Consider the following 24,030-nt stretch of genomic DNA (forward strand, 5'->3'; position numbering starts at 1 on the left):
GGAATGATTAAAGGTTGGGCAGAAGCAGCCCAGTGGGTCTATAAAGAGCCCATCAGTGCTTAGCAGCATAGCCTTTGTGTCAGCATCACTAGCCATCCCCCAGTGACAGGCTCAGTTCCTACACCACGAAGGGAGAGACTTGCTTCCTCTTCCTAGGCAGAACCCGAGTTGAAGGGTTTTTATACAGGTCACAGTGTCTTTGTAACCTTCAAGGATATTTACACATCCAGTGGAACAGAACAATAGGAAATTTTAATTTGGTCAAATGGAATAATGTCATTATTCTGGAGGACCATGGGTGGAGGCCAAAGGTATCATGACAACAAAGCAGCCACAGAAGTGATTAAAGGTAATGTGGCTTGCAAAGATGCTGTTAACAATGCAGCTCTACGAACAGGAACCCACGCTCTTTGAGCCTCACTGTTCGCACTGTCAAATGGGGAAATGCCACCTTTCTTCTCAAACCTACTCTACCTATAGGCTTTTCCATTTTGATAAGTGTATGGCAACTTCACTTCCTCAATCCAGAAATTTTAGAGTCATCCATGACTTCTTTCTCCCTGATCCTCCCAAATGGAATCAATCATCAGTCCTGTGGATTTTCCCCTCAAATATATCTCAAATCCAGTTATTTCTCCAACTCTACTGCCACAATATAGTTCAAAACACCAATATCGTTCTCTGGAACACTGCAAGAACCTTTTAATCGATTTCTTTCTTCTCACTCCTGCCTCCCTTCTATTTTTATTTAGCAACCAAAGCAATTGTTACACATCTCAATTGGATTATCATTAACCTTTTGAAAAACCTTTGGCTTTCCATTACACTCAAGGCAAAATGTAAAGTCCTTAAGATGGCCTGCAGACCCTCTATGACTTAGCCCCCACCCCCTACTTCTTCTGGCTCATTTTAGTGCCCTGCTCTATTACCTCCCTTTTTCACCCCAGCCACATGGCTTTATTTCACTTCCTCAGTTTCTTTATACATTCTTTCATCCTGCTTAAGAATCTCAGCCTGTCCATTCTTCCCATGGCCAATCTTTAAAGGAATAATACTAACTACCCATTAAAACTTTGATCTTTTTATGTCATTGTTGAGAAATGGTATGCCCAATTTAATCTCATAATAGCTTAATAATTCATATATAATACTTATCAAGTGTTTGGCAATGTTATATGTTCATTTTATTTAAAATAGATATATATTCAAAATTGTGAAGGAAGAAAGCTGTGGAAATTCGACATCTAATAGGCTTAGATATAGTGGATTTGAGACCACCCAGAAATTCTGTAGGTCTTTTGTTTACAGTTGACGGTCTAGCATTAAAGTAATGCTTTCATTTTAATTCTAAAAAATTAACTGAATGGACCAGTCCAGTTAGAATGATTTCATACAATTAACTACACATTTCATTCCTGTCTTATAAATAGCATCTCTTCCTTTTAGAGGTGCCAGCCAGTGTCTTAGTTCTGTTTTCTAAACTGTTTGAAGTTTCCACAAAGGCATCTCTAAAGCCAAGAGGCCCTTGCAGTTCACCTATGTCCTTTTCCCAGGTTTACAAATGCAACAGCCAAGGCCCCAAGAAGTTATGTGGCTTGGCCAAGGTGACACAGTCAGATGGATTATACAGCAAAAAATACAGCTGAAACTAAAAATCACAATGATCCTCTCTTTTAAGAAACTATTCACCAATAGGAAAATGAGGATGTGTAAATATTTGATATTTATTTAATGTCATGGATTATGCATAAAGAGCAATTCTTAGGACTCCAGGAAGAATAAAGAAAGCACCATTGTTCACCAGCTGACTAATCTCTTTCCTGAAGCTGATTCCTCAACTCCTCAACTCAGTGGAGACCGCCGAGCCTAAATGGGGTGCTCTGAGTGGCTCACATCCCACTGAAGCAGGCAGTATGCTTTAGCCTTGGATGTCAAATGAAACAAAAAAGCAATTTGGCTTCCATGGTGATTGAATATAGCATAAATTAAATAAGCGGGAGGAATGACTCCTTATCCTTATGTTTATAGTGCTGTTTTGTTTTGGCAGAAGGGACATATATATACACGTATATCATGTAAAGTTCTATTAAAATGGGGCTCCAATGCTTATAAGCAGCAGAGTGGCTGTGATCTTACCTTCTGGCAATGTCTGCAAAATTTTATTGTAAGTTGAATCTATACAATAAAAATCTACTCAATTCAAACAAATCAAGATTCTAAGGTTACATTATAGAATGTCTAAAAATAAGTGTCGTTTGGCTTTTAAGAATATCTATTAACGAGAACAAGGTGAACAAAGTATTAGTCAAACATGTTTAAGATTTAGAATAGAGAATAATTTTATAATGTTAATGTACATTTTATTTATTTATATGTAAATGGCTGCATGTAAGACGTTCAAATATGTGGTTCCTGCGAAGTTGTTTAATGTTTCACAACCTTTTACACTACAACTCTCCAGTATACACTTTGTAGAGATAGCATTTTAAAAAATGATTTCCAGATCCGACAAAATTGTTAAAATTTTCAAATTTTCCAGCTCAGAAAGAGTAACGTCATACTAATATCCATACTAGTTATTTTTCTCTTCTCCCTTTTTTTCCTCTTTTTTCCCTAGGCAAACGCTACCCCCAACGTGGGGCGCAAACTCACCGCCCTGAGGATAAGAGCCCCACGCACTACCCACTGAACCAGCCAGGCACCCCTTCTCTTTTCCCTTGAAGGTCGCTCCCCGCCCCGCGGCGGTCTTCGCCGTGGTCCAGGATCCTACCCCACCACAGCTGGAGAGTTCCTCAGCCCGTCCGCCCGCCTCTCGCCCGCGGCCTCCCGGAAGCCCCTCCCCCACACGCTGCCGCCGGCGGCAGGCCCTTCCGCCATCCCCTCACCCTGCACCTCCTGGCTCAGAAGAACTCAGCTCCTTCCGCCCCGGGCCATCTCAGTGCTTCTCAAGTCTTTCCCCCTTTGCCCTAATGCTCCCTGTCACGTGGACTCCCCTGGCCTTGGCGCCCCAACTCTCGCTAACCCTCTTCTCTGTACCTCATAATAGCCCTGTCTGGGATCCTGGAATATCCCTTCCACCACACACTGCCCCCAGCCTTTCTAAAACCTACAAACGTCATGGCCCATTATGACCCACCGTAACTACCGCCTTCTCTGTGGAACCGCCCGTACTCACTTGCTGCCAGCAGTGGGAGGAGGAAAGAAGGAAGGATACAGCGACAGGGAGCCGACGGACGCAGCGGCAACAAGCGCTTCCGCCTGTCCTCGCCCTCCTACCAAGGGCCCGCGGCGCCCCCTTGACTCATAACCATATCTAATTCACTGTCTTTCGTTTATCATTTTAGTTTCTTCTTTTGGCCTCTGACTTCAGTTTTGAACTTCTCACTGGAAGCTCATAGGTGGGACTGGGACCTCAATACCTTTCACAGAACTATAGAATCTACAGCAGAGAGAATCACAGTACGCTATAATTTTAAGCATATAGGAGTTTCACAACTAATTATTTAATTGCTATTTATTATTACACTGAAGGAGAACTGCTGCACTTCCAATTCCATTGCTCGAATCTAGAGAGACGTGTTTTGGCCCTGAGACCCGGCAAAAGCCGTTCCAGCTCTGTGGTGGACAGTCCTCTGTGGGCATGGATTATTTTCCGGTCATAAGGTCTCATTGCAAGTAAAACCATTTACTTGAAACAGCTTGCAGCCTTTTAAAGTCGTCACTGAAGTTTTACAAACACATTTAAAAACTGTTTCTCTGTCTTTCAAGAATAAAGTGCTCAACAAAGCTCAAAGCTAATAAACAATTGCAAGTCTTGATGTTCGAATTGCCTAAGGCAATGGGGCTCTGACTGGAGGCCACACTACCTCCTCTCCTTGCCCTCAGACAGAGCTCACCGGTAAAGCAGGACAAATTAAAGAAGGCTCCACCTTGAAATGTGCACAGTAGCCTTTTTTCTAGGCTGGTGCATTCTCCAAGATTGCTTTCTAGCTACAGGAGAGAATGCCATGTGTGTGCGCGCACACACACACACACACACACACACAGAGCAAGAATTTACTGAAACTAATGATATCTTGTGACTCTACAGCTGATGTCTCAGGATCACTATGAGGGAGAGAAAAAGTTTTTTCTTCGAAGTTTGTTCCTGTTTCATGTGTCTCAAGATAAGTGACTAATTGACCCAGAGATATCTGATGATTCCATGTCAGAGATGCCCTTGCAAGGTCAGAAAGATGGAAGGAAGAAAGATGGAAAAGCAAACAAAAAACAGTTCTTCTTGGATTTTTTACCCTTTCTTCCTTCTTCTTTTTTTTTTTTAAGATCAAACTCCAGGCAAAGAAGAAAAAATTACTTAATTTGAACTTCTAAAGGAAAGTTAGGAAAATAAAAGCATCTCCTAGTTAGGATATTAAAAGGGCATGAGGAGATTGTCCTCTCTCTTTCTCGGTCATTCACTTAATGTTCTCAAGATGTCACTGTAGAAAAAGTAGTACATTCTGTCTACAGATATCCCTGTGATACTAGGAGACAGTCCCAGAAACAGGATCATAAAAATGTAGAATGAGATGCATCTACATTAGCATGATCATGTATTTTTGAAGGCATAGCTCAAAGTATTTCTTGTTTAGTTGATATAATTTTATAAAGCTTGAAGCCACAGAAGAAGCCACAAAAGGCAAGTTTGGAAGATTTACTTCAGCAGAAAGAGAAGATAAAGAATTTTCATAACTGGTTCATTCAGTTTTCCTCCAGGTCTTGCATATTTAGGTTCCTTAAATAGAACACATAATTTTTAATAAATCTATCACATGGCAGATAAACTAAAGGATCCCCAGTGAAATTGAAATTATTTTTTAGAGCTGTACTTATGCTAATGTATAGATTTGTGTGAATAAGGACAAAAAAAAAAAAAAAAAAAACCCAAAATCTTCACTACTGCAGTTAGAAATGGGACCGGGAGACTTAAGAGTCAAATGAACAGCAACGTGTCTTAGACAACCGGACAACCAGATTCTATTCCATGTTCTTCAACATTGTTATCTTGCCTAAGGCTATCACCTCAGGATACTCGTATTCCCAGTGTTTCTTTACCTTTAGACCATCTGACAATCTTTTCTTTCTTTCTGAAAAACAATACTGTTTTTCAAAAATTCGACCAGGATTAAGCTTCTGGCAATATGGCAAAGTCTAGACAAAAAAATTAAAAGCATCAATCCAGCAGCTACAATATTTAGTGCCTCATTAGGTGAAAAAAAGCAAATGTTCCACACTAAGGTAATCTATCAAGAAATACAAGCTTTTTTCTCAGGCTAGATTTATAGTCCATCTATCTGGAGATGCTCCTGGCATTTTAATTTTGTGTTAAATGTGGAGAATTGTTTAGAATGTGCTGGTGGAATGGATTCAGCCCATTAGTACAAAGGGAGCAATGTGGTAACTAAAGCAGTGAATATGCCCACAGAGAAGAAAGCAAATGCCAGTAGAAATGCAACACGTGCCTTTCAGATTTGGCTCTAGTAACGACATTCCTTGGTTTCCACTGAGATCATTTTAAACTGGAACTGCTGCTATTTCTCTCATATGTAAGAAATCCTCTTCTACAATGACACACTAAGAATGCTACTAAGCCAGGGAAGCTAGAGATCCTTTGTGACCCAAATCAAAGAGTGACATTAAAAAAAAAAAAAAAGCTACAGATTAATCTGACATGGTTCATTTTATGCAAAGAACAAAAAACAATCATTAGACTTTCTATTTTCAATTCCACTACTTGGTGCTTCCAAGTGTTTCTTAATTCAGCAGCATCATTTACATCTTGCAAAGCATTTCTCAACCTGCTGGGATTGCTAACTTGGAGCTCAGACCACTGAAGGAGGGGAGAAAACACTGATTAAAAACAAAAGTCCCATGCTCCCATGTGGATTGTGTCTTCTGGGAAAGGCTGTCAAAACTATTAATAGTTCAATCACTGTATGGCAGAGAGTTCCAAATTTTTAGAGATAGTTTTCTTTTTCCCTATGAAAACAATGCATTGCAGAAAAAAAGATAGCAATAAATAACAAATACATTTTCCAGGGAAATGTGATTTTCTTAAGTGTCAAATAATGGTGAAAATATATAGTCACCTTTTTTTTTTTATTAAGTCTTTCTGACTTACCTGTGGGATCACTCCAAAGGCTTCCCTCCACTCTTGCAAAGTTATTGAATCCCAAGACACACCATCTATTTGGATTTCTCCCTCAGTGTTCAGCAGTCTCAAAAAAGCTGATAACAAAGTACTCTTCCCTGATCCAGTTCTTCCCAAGAGGCCCACCTAGAAAACAAGAACAACAGAATTACTCCTGTGACATACAGACACCGTACGAGAAATGTAATCTAGTATTATACTTCACTAAAAAACATTGGAACTGGGTTTGTTTCTGTTTTTTTCTTAATATCACCAGGGTAAGATTTCAACTTATTCATTCAGACCTTTCTATAATACTCCCAATTCTGACCAACAGTGATCTGGGGCAGAGCAACCCTGGAAAAGAATACAGAAACTGGCCATAAGGAACTGGACTCTTAATTCTGGACCCTTCATTTATCACTGACCTTTACTAATGGCATATAGGCTAAAAATACCCATTTTGCATCAGGGAAAACAAAGATACAGTGTCTTAATGCATACCATTTCTAAGGATGGCCAAAAGCAGGGACCTATATAGCTTGACCTAGTTCCTAACATGAATATGAGCTTGAAAATTAATGGATCTGAAACAGTTCTAATGTTCAGATACTGTCCATAATATATTAAGCACCAGTTTAGGCCTGACAATAAACAAGAAAAAGTTAGGGCAAGCTCTGTGTTCCCAGAGAAGGCAGGCCAAGCCTTGCCACTCAATGGATAAGCACTTGGACAGTTGTCAAATCAAATTCTTACATCTACCCTGCCTAGCAGGAAGAGAACTTGGAGAAGCAAAAAGGATATTAAGGAAAAGGAAAAAAAAAAAACAACAAACTATTCTTGTTACCAAAAGACTATTAAGAGCATAGAATGTCAATGCCATGTGATGCGAGGGGAGTGCAGCTGCTACAAGATAGGGACCCCACCTCTGTGTTCCATGTTGGCTTACATCCAGCACTTGGATGAAGATGCTTTGAGTGGGCAGAACATTCCTGCAGTCATTAACTGAACACTGAAATATGGCCCGACATTGAGTAGCACTGAATAAATGTTTACTTCCTTCCCCTTAGATGACTCCTGTTTTTCTTTTGTCATTTAGCTTTTTTTTTTTTTTTACAGGAGAGCTGAGCCAGTGGTTTTTTAGAGGAATGCTTTTTTACACTATCTGCGGCGAAGAACAGTTTTGTTTTGCTTTGTGTTTTTTTAGTTTCCGATCCACTGCATAACAGTACTTTAAAATAAGAGATAATAAAAATGAATTTCTACATGCTTACTATCAATTCTTACACTTTTCAGAGACCACTAACAGCTTATAAACCGGAACCAGTTCATGGACCACAATGAATGCTTTAGAGCTTCTGACAACCCATGATAATAATAACTTATCGAATACTTACTAGGAATCTGGTAATAAACTAGGCCTTTGGGATAAGCTGGTAAAGAATAATGATACCATGTCTTTTGTTTGTAAGAGCTCTGTAACAAGACTTTCATGAATGCTTGTTCTCTGAGACAACTGAGAAAATCAGATAAGCCAAAAGTTATACACAACACCCTTTTGACTTTCTTCACACTACTAATCAGAAGCAGTAATTATTGTATTTATTTTTTCTTGATTATTACTTGTGTTAACCCCAAGAATTTAAGTTCAACAAGGACAGGGTGGTCTACATTATTTTCCACTGAATTCTCAGCACCTGCCATTAGGGTGGGTGTACATAAAGTACTCAATAATTGAGTGTTTGGATTGACTGAGGGTCAGGCAGATGGAAGGATGAATGAATGGACAAATGGACATGTGGATTAGATAGATGGATGGATGGGTGGGTGGGTGGATGAATGGATAAAAAGAAGGAAGGAAGAAAGAGAGGAAAAGGGAGAGGGAGGGAGAGAGAGAAGGCAGATGAATGAACAAACTTATTTAGTTGATCTAACAAACAAATGATTTAGTTAATTTTGGTCAAATACCAAATCAAGTTTTATTTAAAAATCTTGTGAAATTTAATATGCACACCTCCATTTCTGAATCAGCCCCTGCTGTACAAATATATTCATCATATGCCATGATTTTTCAACCACAACAATAAAGCTTTTATAAGCAATCTGAATATGCCTTGTGTAGGTGAGGTATGGGCAGAGGAAAGTTCAATAAGAGGAAGTGATTTGCTTTAAAGTCATATCACAAATTTAATCAGACAACAAAAAGAAATAAAAGGTGTCCACATTGGTAAGGAAGCAGTAAAACTTTCACTATTTGCAGATGACATAATACTCTATATAGAAAACCTGAAAGACTATTTGCTAAATTGCTAGAACTGATACACAAATTCAGCTCAGCTATAGGATACAAAACTAATGTACAGAAATCTGTTGCATTTCTATACACCAAGAATGAAATAGCAGAAAGAGAAATTAAGGAATCAATCCCATTTACAACTGCACCAAAAATAATAAGATACCTAGGAATAAACCTAACCAAAGAGGTGAAAGACCTCTACTCTGAAAACTATAAAACACTGATGAAAGAAATGGAAGATGACACAAAGAAACTGAAAGAAATTCCATGCTCATGGGTTGGAAGAAAAAATGTCTATATTACCCAGAGCAATCTACACTTTTAATGCAATCCCTGTCAAATTACCGACAACATTTTTCACAGAGCTAGAACAAACAATCCTAAAATTTGTATGATACCACAAAAAAACCCTGAATAGCCAAAGCAACCTTGAAAAAGAAAAGCAAAGTGGGAGGCATCACAATTCCTGACTTCAAGTTATATTACAAAGCTGTAGTCATCAAAATGGTATGGTACTGGCACAAAAATAGACACATAGATCAATGGAATAGAATAAAAAACAGAGAAATGAACCCACAGCTATGGGGTCAGTTAATCTTTGACAAAGCAGGAAAGAATATCCAATGGTAAAAAAAAGGCTCTTCAACAAATGGTGCTGAGAAAACTGGACAGCAACATGCAAAAGAAAGAAACTGAACCACTTTCTTACACCATACACACACACAAAAATTCAAAATGGATTAAAAACCTAAATCTGAGACCTAAAACCATAAAAATCCTAGAAGAGAGCACAGACAGTAAACTCTTTGACATCAGCTGTAGCAACTTCTTTCTAGATATGTCTTCTGAGGCAAGGGAAGCATCAAAATAAAAAGCTTTTGCACAGTGAAGGAAATAATCAATAAAACTAAAAGGCAACCTACAGAATGGGAGAAGATACTTGTAAAGGACATAGCTGATAAAGGATTAGTATTCAAAACCTATAAAGAACTTATAAAACTCAACCCCCCACACCCAAAAAATAATCCAATTTAAATACAGGCAGAAGACAAGAATAGACATTTCTCCAAAGACATCCAGATGGTCAACAGACACTTGAAAAGATGCTCAACATCACCAGTCATCAGCGAAATACAAATCAAAACTACAATGAGATGTCACTTCACACCTGTCAGAATGGTAAAATCAACAACAAAAGAAACAACAGGATTGATGAGGATGTGAAGAAAAAGGAACCCTCATGCACTGTTGGTGGGAATGCAAACTGGTGCAGCCACGGGGGAAAAAATATGGAGGTTCCTCAAAAAGTTAAAAACAGAGCTACCCTACAATCCAGCAATTGCACTAATAGGTATTTACCCAAAGATACAAAAATACTAATTCAAACAGATACAGGCACCCTGATGTTATAGCAGCATTATCTACAATAGTCAAATTATGGAAATGGTCTAAGTGTCCATCGGCTGATGAATAGATAAAGAGGTGGTGCACAGGGCGCCTGGGTGGCTCAGTTGGTTAAGCATCTGCCTTCGGCTCGGGTCGTGATCCTGGAGTCCTGGGATCGAGTCCCGCATCGGGCTCCCTGCTCGGCGGGGGGTCTGCTTCTTCTTCTGACCTTCCCCCCTCTCATGCTCTCTCTATCTCATTCTCTCTCTCTCAAATAAATAAATAAATAAAAATCTTAAAAAAAAAAAAAAGAAAAGAGGTGGTGTACACACACACACACACAATGGACTACTACTCAGCCCTAAAAAAAGAATGAAATCTTGCTATTTTCATCAACATGGTTGGAGCTAGAGTCTTTCTTTCTTTCTTTCTTTCTTTCTTTCTTTCTTTCTTTCTTTCTTTCTTTCTTTCTTTCTTTTTTAGAGAGAGAGAAAGAGAGAGCATGAGCAGGGGAGGAGCAGAGGGAAAAGGTGAGAGAGAGAATCTTAAGCAGGCTCCACCCTCAGTGTGGAGCCTGACACAGGGCTTAATCTCACAACTCTCAGATCACAACCTGAGCCACAGTCAAGAGTCAAACACTTAACTGACTGAGCCCCCCATGTGTCCCTGGAGCTAGAGAGTATTATGCTAAGTGAACTAAGTCAGTCAGAGAAAAGCAAATACAACATGATTTCACTCATATGTGGAATTTAAGAAACAAAACAAATGAGCAAAGGAGGAAAAAAAGAGAGAGGGGCAAACCAAGAAACAGACTCCTTTTTTTTTTTTTTTGAAGATTTATTTATTTGACAGAGAGAGAGACAGCAAGAGAGGGAACACAAGCAGGGGGAGTGGGAGAGGGAGAAGCAGGCTTCCCGCTGAGCAGGGAGCCGGATGTGGGACTCGATCCCAGGACCCTGGGATCATGACCTGAGCCGAAGGCAGACGCTTAACGACTGAGCCACCCAGGCGCCCCAAGAAACAGACTCTTAACTACAGAGAACAAACTGATGGTTACCGGAGGGGAGGTGGGTGGGGAGATGGGTGAATTAGGTGATGGGGATTAAGGAGTGCCCTTGTGATGAGCACCGGGTATTGTATGGAAGTGTTGAATTACTATATGTGCACCTGAAACTAATATCACACTGTATATTAATTAACTGGAATTTAAATTTAAAACTTTAAAAAAATAGATAAAAAATAATAAAGTCATATCACAAAATTTTAATAAAAAGTACCTTGAGTCCAAACCTCTATATCATTAGCCAGGGTTCTAATAACTAGGATAAATGACCATGTTCCTTTTCAAGAAGCAAATACTGAAAGTCTTCGAGAACTCAGTTTTTTTGTTGGTATAAGACTAAATTGAGAGGCAATCGGTAAATCTTTTGTTTAGCTTTAAAGTTTTGTAGCTAATCTCTGGTTCTTCTATATTATTGAACTGCTGATATTGCACTGTGTCTGACATGTTTTAACAGCAAGGAATCTTATTGGTTCATACCTAACAAAGTCTTCTTGTTTATATAATTGGCACATAATAATTCTTTTCCGGGATTTGTTTTTCCAGGCTTCTCAGTGATCTGTTGAATAAGGCCAGAGTACTTCCCGCAAATGAGCTTTTAAGGTATATCCTAATTCCAAGTCAGTGATTTCTAGTAACTTCACTGAACTTCCTTTCTGAGAATTTTGGATCAAGATAAATCAAAATATTATGTGGACAGCTAAACAGTGTTGAATTTGATGATAGCTGTAATTGCACTGTACCATGAATAGAACAGTCTCAGTACATTCTTTTGAGTGCCTGATTCACTATTTTCGTATTGCAACAGACTGAAACCTGCTATAATTATTTTTCATCTTCTGTGGTCTCCACAAATCAAGATACCAAATAAAATGAAATTTAGATCTCCAAAGTGATAACAACTGTAACTTTTATATACTTATCATTAACGAATCATAATTCTTAACATAGTAAGTTCTTGAGAATATGCTCCTCATAACTCCAAGATAAATTACAGAATGATTCAGCTATTAAATACCAATTTTTATCAAGACAGGATGCCATATATGTTTAACGAGTCAAAGAGACATGTAAGTGCTTATGCTGCTATGATCCGAACCCTTGATACTGTTTGAATTGCTTCTGGCATCTCAGGATTTTGAAGAGACTACAAACAAAGAAGGCAGCAAACTCACCCAAAAGAATAGACCTTGAATTAAATATCTATTTAATCAGAGGACTGTCCAGTACTGTGACAGACACAATTTACCACCTAGCGCATTTGGTTAAGTCTACATTTATCATGAAGGACCTGGCTCCATATTAGAATCCCAGTCTGCATTTGAGAGGAAAAGAAAAGGGAAAAAGGAAGAGATATTCCACTGGGGGAAGGTAATCTGGATATTAAAATTCAGGCAAAAAAAATCAAAAGCTTTTAAGAAAACAACTATTTGAGGTTAAAAAGAATAAATAGGGTTGTTTTTTTTTAAGTAAAAGTTGTGAAAATCTTGCCCTATTTCTCATGCACTAAAAATAAAATTTAAAATGCAGATTCCGTGAAGTAAAGGCCTAAATTAAGAGCAAAGAAGATAAAGAGACATCTCTTCCCTAAAATAATTGTTATGGACAAAGTGTTTTAATATGAAAACTGAATAACTTTTTTGCATAAAATACTGATTTTTAAAATCCCTCACCATGCTATGAACTGAATATTTGTGTCTCCCCCAAATTCATATGTTGGCCTTTGGGAGGTGATTAGGTCATAAGGGTGGAACCCTCATGAATGAGATTAATGCCCTTATAAAGAAACCCCAGAAAGCTCCCTCACCTCTTTCACCATGTGAGGTTACAATGACAAGACAAGCATCTATGAGGAAGTGGGTTCTTACCAGACAATGAATCTACTGGCACCATGATCTTGGACTTCCCACACTCCAGAATTGTGAAAAATAAATTTCTGTTGTTTATAAGCCACCCAGCCTATGATATCTTGTTACAACAGCCCAAATGGACTCAGGCACACCATCTAATCAAGAATGCTGAAATCCATTAAAAATTAAACAAAAAATGCCCACTTGAGTCCTTTTCAAATGCTTTATTTTTTTTTCAAGAAGATGAATTAGACCAGAGCTGATCTTGCAGGATTTTGGATAATCAAAATAATACACTGAATTTGAGTCTTCTTCTTAATTTAGCATGAAAGAAGTATGTTTGGGGCATTTTGTTATAGATTGCAAAATGCTGTTATAGGTTCTAAGGGCAAGGCAGTAGAAACAACAATCTTAAGAGAGCTGCTCAGAATAACATCTTAACAATCAATTCCTACACTAATCAATCATATGACCTAGAAGTAGGTATAAGTTATTCATTCATTCATATTTAACATATAGTAAGCTAGGCAATGTGCTAGGTAAAGGGATGAAAAGATAAAAAACAGGACTTCTGTTTCTGTTCTTCTTATATTCCAAAATATAAGGAACTTGAATGTTATCACTCTGTCCTAACAAGTAAAAAGCTGACCAAACTGAAAAATCAAAAGTCTTCTAACACCTGTTCATTTTTAAATTTAAATTTTGCAATACTCCAGAGCACTAAAGAATTTTGTTCTTCACAAGGCCTCCCTTAAGAGAAATTATTTTATGAGACTGTAACCTACTGGGTTTTTTATTAGAACTCACTTGATCTAGGGAATGAAAATACCCAACTCCAGCTCACATTAACCATCCTGTGGCATGCAGTGAAAGCAGTACAGAGGGAAATTTATAGCATTAGATGCATATATTAGAAAAGACATATCTAAAATCAATAGTCTAAGTTTCTACCATAGGAAACTAGAAAAAGAAGAGTAAATTAAATTGAAAGGAAACAGAAGAGAAATAATAAAAATTAGAGGAGAATCACCTAATTGAAAATAGGAAATCAGTAGAGAAAAATCAATGAAAGCTGGTTCTTAGAAAAGATCAATAAAATTAATAAGCTTCTAGCCAGGCTAACTAAGAAAATAAGAGAGGTGACATAAATTACTAATATTAGAATTGCAAGAGTAGACATCACTACATATCCCATGGTAAGAGAATAAAAGAATACGATAAATAACTATATGCCCACCAATTTAACAATCTAGATGAAATGGACCAATTCCTCAAAAGATAAGTCTTCCAAAGCTCATACAAGAAGAAATGGACAATCTAAATAGGCATATATCTTTTAAAGAAATTGTATCAATAATTAACAACCTTCCAATTCAGAAATCTCCAGGTCCAGAGAGATTCGCTGGTGAATTCTACCAAATATTTAAAGTAGAAATTCTACCAATCCTCTACTTCTTCCAGGAGATAGAAGCAGAGGGAATGCTTCCTAAATATTCTATGAGGCCAACATTAACAGAATACCTAGACCAGGCAAAGATATTAGAGACCAACATTTCTCATGAACATAGAACCAAAAATCTTCAGCAAGTTACTAGCAAATCAAATCCAACAATGTATAAAGAGATTATATATACCAAGACCAAGTGGGATTAATTCCAGATACACAAGGTTGGTTCAAAATTAAAAATTGAGGGGCGCCTGGGTGGCTCAGTTGGTTGAGCGACTGCCTTCGGCTCAGGTCATGATCCTGGAGTCCCTGGATCGAGTCCCGCATCGGGCTCCCTGCTCAGCAGGGGGTCTGCTTCTCCCTCTGCCCTCTTCCTTCTCGTGCTCTCTGTCTCTCATTCTCTCTCTCTCAAATAAATAAATAAAACTCTTTAAAAATAAATAAAATAAAATAAAAAATAAAAAATTGAATTAATATAATCTATCAGTGGGCTAAACTAGGAAAAAAAATCACGATTGTAACAATAGATGCAGAATTCTTTTGACAAGTTTCAATGCTAATTCCTGATAAAAACTCTCGGCAAACTAGGAATAGAGGGGAACTTCCTTAACTTGATAAAGATATCTATAATAACCCTATAGTTAACATCATACGTAAGGGTGAGAAACTCAAAGACTTCCTGCTAAGGTCAGGAACAAGGCAAGGATGTCCTTTCTTGTAACTCCTTTTCCACATTATACTGGAAATTCTAGCTAACACATTAAGACCAGAAAAGGAAATAAAAAGCATACAGATTGGGAAAAAAGAAATAAAACTGTCTTTGTTCACAGATGACATTATTATATATGTAGAAAATCTAGAAGAATCAGCAATGAAACTCCTGGAACTAATAAGTGATTATAGCGAAGTTGTAGGATATACGGTTAATATACAAAAGTCAATTGCTTTCCTAAATACCAGCAATGAACAAGTGGAATTTGAAATTAAAAACATATTACCATTTATATTAGCTTTCCCAAAACAAAATACTTGGATATAAACATAAAGAAATATATACAAGATCTAGATGAGGAAAACCACAATACTCTGATCAATGAAATCAAAGAAAAATTAAGCAAATGGAGAGATGGTCCATGTTCATGAAAACGAAGTTTCAGTATTGTCAAGATACCAGTTCCTCCCAACTTGATCTATAGATTCAATGCGATCCCAGTCAAAATCTCAGCAAGTTATTCTGTGGGTCTGACAAACTGATTCTAAAGTTTATATGGAGATGCAAAGACCCTGAATAACCAACATAATACTGAAGGAGAAGAACAAAGTTACAGGACTGACACTACTCAATTCCCATGACTTTGACTTATAATTGACTTAAAAGATCAAGGCTGTATAATATGAACACCTTCAGTTCTCCAGCTCTTTACTCATCTTTCTCTTTTTTTTTTTTTTAAAGATTTTATTTATTTTTTTGACAGAGAGAGAGACATAGCGAGAGCAGGAACACAAGCAGGGGGAGGGGGAGAGGGAGAAGCAGGCTTCCCGCAGAGCAGGGAGCCCAATGTGGGACTCGATCCCAGGACCCTGGGATCATGACCTGAACCGAAGGCAGACGCTTAACGACTGAGCCACCCAGGCGCCCTCATCTTTCTCTTTAACTCCAGTTATCTGCTTTCCTTCTGTCTCAAAAAACAAACAAAATAAAACAAAAAAAACCACACAAAATCTCTACAGGACAAAGGCAAAATCCCTCCATGTAGCCATCCTCTTAGGCAGGTGTTCTTGCTATCTCTTTCCCACCACCAATATTGTTGTTCTACATAAATCCTCATTTCAGTACTCACCCATTCCCTAACCCTTTACAGTTGGACTTCTACCCTCATTTCTCTACACCTAATGACTGTCTTAAATTGGGCTCTTAAACTTGAAAGGGCATGTATCAGTGATACAGACCACTGCCTCCACATCCAGAGTTTTTATTCAGTAGGGTTGAGTGGGGCTCAAGAATATGCATTTCTCACAAGTTCTCAAGTGATGTAGATGATCCTGATCCAGGGAACCAACTTTAGAGAACCACTGCTCTCTTGAAGATGACCAAAGACCACTTAGTAGCAAAACTGGGTAGGATTCTCTGAGTTTTCAACTTCCTTTATTACTTCAGCTCCCAAGATTCATAATTTCTATCATCTTGCTCCAATCTTGTCTTCTATTTTATCCTTTCTGGATCCACCAATCTGACCAAACCAGTCATTGTTTTCTGTACATGCCCCATGCCTTGTATTGTTCCCTCTGCCTATAGCACCCTTTTTCACTCACCTTTGCTTGTTCAAATACAAAGTCTCAAAGTCTCCTTCTAAATGCCACTTCCTGTGGAAAACTTTCCCTGAATAGCCTAACTCCCAGCCAACTGATACTAACTGCTTCCTCCTTACCTTAGCATTTTATCTTTTATTCAAGGGTATAACAAGGTTTTTTGGAATCTAAAGCTTATACAGTATGGAGGAGTTCTTTCCAGGAATAAAGATTTCAAAATTAGAAATAAAATATTAAGTACAGGGCCTTGGAAGGGGCTCAGGCAAGTAAACGTCTCTGAAATTTAAGCTTTGTTAACTTCACAGTGATCCACCTCAGTTCTTACTGGATCTTGCATTTCCCCCTTTAGATGGCCATCTTCTTGGACAAATATCTCTTCTTTTCTCTCTTTCTCCCTCTATCCTTTGGCTCCTTCTTTTTCTACTTTTAAGGAAAGCAGGTGAAAAAGAACTTTAAAGTCAGACAGATCTGGGTTTAAGATCCCTGCTAACTCACTCACTTAAGTGAACTTCAGTTTCTTCCACTGCACAAAAGAGGTAATAATATCTACCTTTGAAATTATGATAAGATTAAATGTGATAGCAAATAAATGTCTTTAAACAGTGCTTAGGACATGATAAGGACTTGATAAACATTAGTTTCCCTCTTTGGATGGCAAGATCCACAGCCTTATGTAAGTAATTTTCAATTCCCCCAAAGCACCTACCATTCCTTGCAAAGAATAGTTACTGAACACATATGGCCTATTTTCTATATAAAGGTTCAGAGAACACGAAATGCCTAACCATACTGCTTCTTCCTCATTTCACAGCAGCTCTTATTATTTACTCCCACATCAAGGAAACTACCTACAGAAATGAGGACTCTGCAAATCTGTCACTCTACTAGGACTTGGTTGAATTTAATTTAGTGGGCAATTGAGCATCAGTAAAGCAAAGGGTTGGGAGGATGTCAAGAGGAGGGAAAGGAAATAATTTACCAGGGCTTTTCACTCTGGTTTATATCAACCTATTTGCTGCTATTGTTTGTAACCTGACATCACTTTTGGAATCTATCATGGTGGTCTCAAGGACATTCTCAACTGCCTGTGGCATTCACTTATGTGCAAAGCAAAAGAGAATACTTAATTATGTGTTTTCTCACATAACAAAAGGACCAAAAGCAAATAATTAATTTTACATAGTTCCAAAGCATAACTTTAACAATGTAAACAACCTCATTCTAATAATAAGGGATAAATTTAATCTAAATCCTAGTCTTTCCATTTATGCTGATTTAAAACTGCTCTCTAAAATCACAAATGAGAGAGGAGAAATAACAACCAACACCACAGAAATACAAACAATGCACAGTTTTGCACAATTGGTGGGAATGTAAATTGGTACAGCCACTGTGGAAAACAGTATGGAGGTCCTCAGAAAGTTAAAAATAGAACTACCCTATAATCTGGCAATCACACTACTAGGTATTTACCCAAAGAATACAGAAATACTAATTCAAAGGGATACATGCACACATATGTTTATAGGAGCATTATCTACAATAGCCAAGATATGGTAGCAGCCCAAGTGTCCACTGATTGATGAATATATGAAGAAGATGTTATCTATAAATATGTGTGTGTGTGTGTAATGGAATATTTTTTAACCATGAAAAAGAATGAAATCTTGCCATTTGCAATGACATGGATGGAGCTAGAGTATAATGCTAAGCAAAGTAAGTCAGAGAAAGACAAATACCATATGATTTCACTCATATGTGGAATTTAAGAAACAAAAGAAATGAGCAAAGAGAAAAAAAAGAGACAAATTAAGAAGACTCTTAATTATAGAGCACAAACTGATGGTTATCAGAGAAGAGGTGGGCTGGGGGATGGGTTAAACAGGTAATGGGGATTAAAGAGAACACTTGTGATGAGCACCGGGTGTTGTATGGAACTGTTGAATCACTATATTATACAACTAAAACTAATCTAACACTGTATGTTAACTAACTGGAATCAAAATAAAAACTTAAAATTAAAAAAACTGTTTTCTCACAAAAAAAGAAAAAAAAAAACAAATCCCATTCTTGATGAGCAAAAACATAGTAAGAGGTAATTTTAGTAGTATGTGAATTTATTTACCCTAACTTTAAGATTAAAAAGAAGAGCCTGGGTGGCTCAGTCGGTTAAGCGTCTGCCTTCAGCTGGGATCATGATCCCAGGCTCCTGGGATCGAGTCCCGCATTGGGCTCCCTGCTCAGTGGGGAGCCTGCTTCTCTCTCTCCCTCTGCCTGCCACTCTGCCTACTTGTGATTTCTCTCTCTGTCTCTCTCTCTTTCTCTCAAAAATAAATAAAATCTTAAAAAAGAAGAGTCAAAATTTCTGCTGTGCCATTTCAAGCCATTTAGCATGGTAACATTTTTGCTCACCCTATATTTCTTTAATAGAATTTTTTCCAATGCATCAAATTATGAAATATTCCTAAACCGATGGGCCAAAGTAAGTGATAATAGTCTGTTGCTATATTGGTGACAGTGATGGTGGCCTAACAAAGTTTACCGACCATTAGCTCAGTGGTAAAAAAAAAAAATCTCTATTTGAAATTAAACCACAAAGAGAGAAAGTTTTAAAATTCAGTTTTCATAAGAAGTGGCTCTATAGTATGTTATCTCAATTTTAAAAAATAAAGCAATCAAAGGAATATAATAATCATGTCTAGATTTATGGAGCAGCCCAGAATAAGAGATTTGAAATATAAAATATAATTTGAAATATAAAATATAACACCACATTTCTAGAACATGAAATATAGGGAGAATAACTGTCCCTTTCTCCAAGAATCAATTCCAGAATTGGTATATCTGAATACCATCCATGTATTCAGCCCAGGGCTGAGATCTATAAGGACCACTTCAAAATAATGCATGGTTATTTTTGCTTATTAAACAATAAAATTGTTGCTTGGTAAACAACTTTTGCTTGGTAAATTATTGGGAAAAAAATCTAAATAATCCATACCTTGATTAGAATTCCAAACAAACAAACTGAACTAAGCTAAGAAAAAAAGTACCACTTGTTTGACAGAGTATAAATTAGGTAAAATTCATGAAGAAATTAGATAAACAAAATATTTCTCTTACCTGAAATGGAAGACAGTTTCAACATGCAAAATCTAAAATATTTTATAATTTTGGTTTATTTAACAGCTTCTTTTAGTTAGTAACCTAGCAATTGATTAAATACTCTACAAGTAGAATTACACTCAAAATGAACCAACTATATCGTTTCTGTCCTCGGCAAAATAAATATCATATGAAAAAATAATGGCTTTATAATTAATAACTTGAAATATGTATATTCAATATTGGCCCTAGTCTACAATAATATTGTTACCAATGGAATTTACCAAAACATTGCTTGAGGCTCCTGAGATTTACTTAACTAAACACAGGTCAAACAAAGCAAGGAATATTTAAATCTCACCCTCTGGCCAGGACTTATTGAGAAGGAAATGTTCTCTAATATGGCATTCCCACCATCTATATACTTTGCTGTGAGGTCTTTGACAGTCATTTGACCCCCTGAGGGCCAGATGTTATCATCTCTCACATGACGATTCTCAGTAATCAAAACTTTTGAGAGCTGGGCATCCTTGGATGGTCTGAATGACTTGGTGGGTGGTTTACTTTCTTCTGTTGGCATGTCAATAAACTTGAAGACTCGGCTTACAGATCGCATCTGAAATGAAATAATATTTTGTTTGTTTGTTTAATAACTGCAGGCAATGTCCTAATGAGTGTGATGTTTCCTTAAAAAAATAATATGTAAGATGTGACGCTGCTCATCGTCACCTGGTTATTTATCAGGAGGTTTTTCAATGAACAGGAAATAATTGGATATAATTAAAAGCTTAACCAAAGAGAATTAACTAGGATTTATATAAATGGGCTCTGTATTGACTTGTTTGTTTTTGTGATCATTTAATTCTCAGTTATGCAAGCCACACATAGATGGCCAAATTATACTCACAGGAATAGATGATGTCAAGGGGAAATTTTTTCTTCAACTATGAGCAACACTGCACACTGTTGTACAACTGGTATATTATAATAAAACGTTCCATGCTTCAAAACCACTACTGAAGATTCTCACCTTTCTCTCAAACTGCCTGAAAAACTGTCTACAATTCTGTATGTCAACTGGGTGGCAAGTGAAGCTTAGTAAATTTTGAATGACTTCACAATAATCTTCAAACAAATTTAAGTCATTGTTCTATATTAATAACCTTCAAACAAATTAGTAATCTTCAAATTAATTATAAACAAATTAATAATCTTCAAACAAGATTAGTAATCTTGTTAGTAATTACTTCAAATCAGTAATCTTCAAATTAATGATAAACAATAATCTTCAAACAAGATTACAATAATCTTCAAATTTAAGTCATTGTTCTATATTAAGTCATTGTTCTATATCTGTAATTATGTAATCATTAAATAATTACATTTTTATATTAAATTACTTACAGACCAACTTCCATTGCTGACATTGTAAAATGTCACTGCATATAAAAGTTGTATTTGAAATTAAATACACGGTTGCTCTATAAATCTATTCATGTAACATTTAATAAAGTATATCTTTAATGTATACAGAAATAAAAGAGCTCAACTATTTTTCAAAGTTGCTTAAATTTTTTAACAAGGCCATATTCTTCTGGATAGTTATGATTTATTGTAATTTGGAATATAATTTTAAAAATAGTCATGCAAATAATAGGCACTTAATAAATATTTGAAAAATTCATAAAGGAATAAAGGAATGAATATGTGAATGATTATATATATATACGAATCAGTAAATGAATAACAAGAAAGAGTTGAAGACTTTGAATTCACTCAATTCCTATTTTTGATAGATAATCCTTGATGGCTCAGCCATGCCCAGGAGTTTTTACCTTACTGGAAGGAAATTTATTGCTTTTTTTTTTTGTCTTAAAAGTAATTTTTTTTTTTTTAAGATTTTATTTATTTATTTGACAGAGAGACACAGCGAGAGAGGGAGCACAAGCAGCGGGAGCAGCAGAGGGAGAGGGAGAAGCAGGCCCCCACGGAGCAGGGAGCCCCATGCAGGGCTCAATCCCAGGACCCTGGGATCATGACCCCAGCCAAAGGCAGATGCTTAATGACTGAGTCACCCAGGCGCCCCGTCTGAAAAGTAATTTTTTTTTTAAAGATTTTATTTATTTATTTGACAGAGAGAGACACAGCGAGAGCAGGAACACAAGCAGGGGGAGTGGGAGAGGGAGAAGCAGGCTTTCCAGCGAGCAGGGACTCTTGGTCAAGAATTCAACCCTCTCGGGGTGCCTGCGTGGCTCGGTCGATTAAGTGTCTGCCTTCAGCCGGGGTCATGATCCTGGAGTCCTGGGATTGAGTCCCATGTGTTTAAGTGTCTGCCTTTCAGCTCAGGTAGTGATCTTGGAGTCTGAGATCAAGTCCCATGTCAGGCTCCCTGCTTGGCAGGGAGTCTGCTTCTCCCTCTCCCTCTGTCTCTCCCCTGGCTTGTACTCTCTTAAATAAATAAATAAAATCTTAAAAAATAAAAATAAAAAAAAAAGAAAGAGAGAGAGAGAAAAAGAATTCAACCCTCTCCTTTACAATGTTAATTTATAACCTTATTTATAGTTAAGGGTTAGATTATTGGAAATGATTTCTTTTGCCAAAAAAAAAAAAAAAAAAAGATGGGAATAAATGTATTTGAGGCATTTGCTTCTATTATTGCTATTTTTCCTTATCAGAACATGAAATGAGAAATTTTTTTCATCTTTACTGTGGAATTATTGGTAGACAAATCAGAGGAATTTAAATACTGATCCTTAATTGAATGTTAAATATTCCAATCTTAGCAAATGTAATTGTATTGCCTGTTTCACATGCTACTGATCAAGCTTGCTGTTTGTGAAATTCTTCCATCTAGAAATTGTTGCTTCATTTTTTTCATCTTGAAAATATCTTCATATCATTTTCAATAATTTTTCAAGATTCAAGAGGAGAATCCTTTTAAACCAAACCCATTGTTATTGGAAGTGAAATATCCAAAGCCCACATCCATTATAAATAACTCTAGAGTGGCTCCCACACATAATAATTTCAATTGCAAATTATGGGTGACTTTCAGAGGTTGTTAAATCCTGATTCAGTTATTTTTTTATTAACTTTGAATTAAAGTATACTCTTCCGTTTCATCGTAATTAATTTTCCTAGAGAGCTGCTAGCCTATATAAGGTCTGGAAGATCAGTTAGAATTGTAACTACCATTGAGATGGAACTGCCAGAGAAATAGCTCATTTAAGGGGCACCTGGGTGGCTCAGTTGGTTAAGCAGCTGCCTTTGGTTTAGGTCATGATCCCAGGGTCCTGGGATCGAGCCCCACGTCAGGTTCTCTGCTGAGCGGGGAGCCTGCTTCTCCCTCTCCCTCTGCTGCTCCCCCTGCTTGTGTTCTCTCTCTCTCTGTCAAATAAATAAATAAAATCTAAAAAAAAATGCATTTAAAATATTTTATTGTATTTATCCTGCATAAGAATAATATTACACTCTTGAAATGATTGAGAGAAATGCAGAAATGAAGCTTAATTTTATGAAATAAAAAGTCTGTTGACATTTCTGCATGTCGATGCTATGAAGAATTCTAAACTAGTCTTTTAAGTGCTTTAGTACATCAAGAAAGACACCATATAAAAAAAAATCCTTTATATTTTAATACTTCCAAACAGTAAGCAAAACACTTAAATATTGCTATCTAAACTACTCAAAATTATATGTAGTGCTATTAGAAAATGACATTTAAAACCATTATTTTGGCAGCACTGAAATGTATACAATTTTTTGGGGGAATTGTTGGGAAGAGTATAGCAAATTACATACTCCATTAGTGAGGCTTACCACTGAGGGTGAATCTAGAACTTCTAATGTCAAATGTAGTAAATAGAATATACCTATCAAATTTAGAAAATGAAATTTTCAACTCATCATCTTTCATATAGTCTAGTTGCTTAAAGTGACCCCAAGACAGGCTATTATAGTTACCCACAGTATAGTTAAATATCCCTGACCAAGAACAAGTTCATCTTAACAATGGACACTCATGGGCACCTGGGTGGCTCAGTTGGTTAAGCGCCTGCCTTCGGCTCAGGTCATGATCCTGGGGTCCTGGGATCGAGCCCCGCATCGGGCTCCCTGATCAGCGGGAAGCCTGCTTCTCCCTCTCCCACTCCCCCTGCTTGTGTTCCCTCTCTCACTGTGTCTCTCTCTCTCTGTCAAATAAATAAAATCTTTAAAAAAAAAAAAAAAAACAATGGACACTCATGCACAGCATTCGAGCAGACACTCATTCAGTTCAGCAGGTCAGGACATTTTCTGATGGGAAGAAAAGGTAGCTAGTGCAGACACCTGCTTTATGACCAATTTTGCAACCACTGAAATGCCATTACTGAATAGATGATGTGGCCAGATAATAAGTTACTAATTCCT

At 37.1% G+C, this 24,030-nt stretch overlaps 1 protein-coding gene across 1 annotated transcript in view; it reads right to left on the minus strand.

Annotated features, from left to right (window-relative positions):
• Window positions 1-24,030, minus strand: part of CFTR (CF transmembrane conductance regulator) — a 165,274-nt gene that overhangs the window by 14,921 nt on the left and 126,323 nt on the right. The window contains exons 22-23 of the mRNA XM_064575631.1: window positions 19,985-20,239; window positions 6,161-6,316 (exon numbers count right to left, since the gene is read on the minus strand). Coding sequence (XP_064431701.1) covers window positions 6,161-6,316; window positions 19,985-20,239 — 411 coding nt within the window. The remainder of the gene's footprint in view (window positions 1-6,160; window positions 6,317-19,984; window positions 20,240-24,030) is intronic.

This window comes from Mirounga angustirostris, unplaced genomic scaffold (genome assembly GCF_029215605.1).
Source record: "Mirounga angustirostris isolate CCGP_5_RB_7025 unplaced genomic scaffold, mMirAng1.0.hap1 SCAF_12, whole genome shotgun sequence".
In the NCBI taxonomy this organism is placed as follows: domain Eukaryota; kingdom Metazoa; phylum Chordata; class Mammalia; order Carnivora; family Phocidae; genus Mirounga; species Mirounga angustirostris.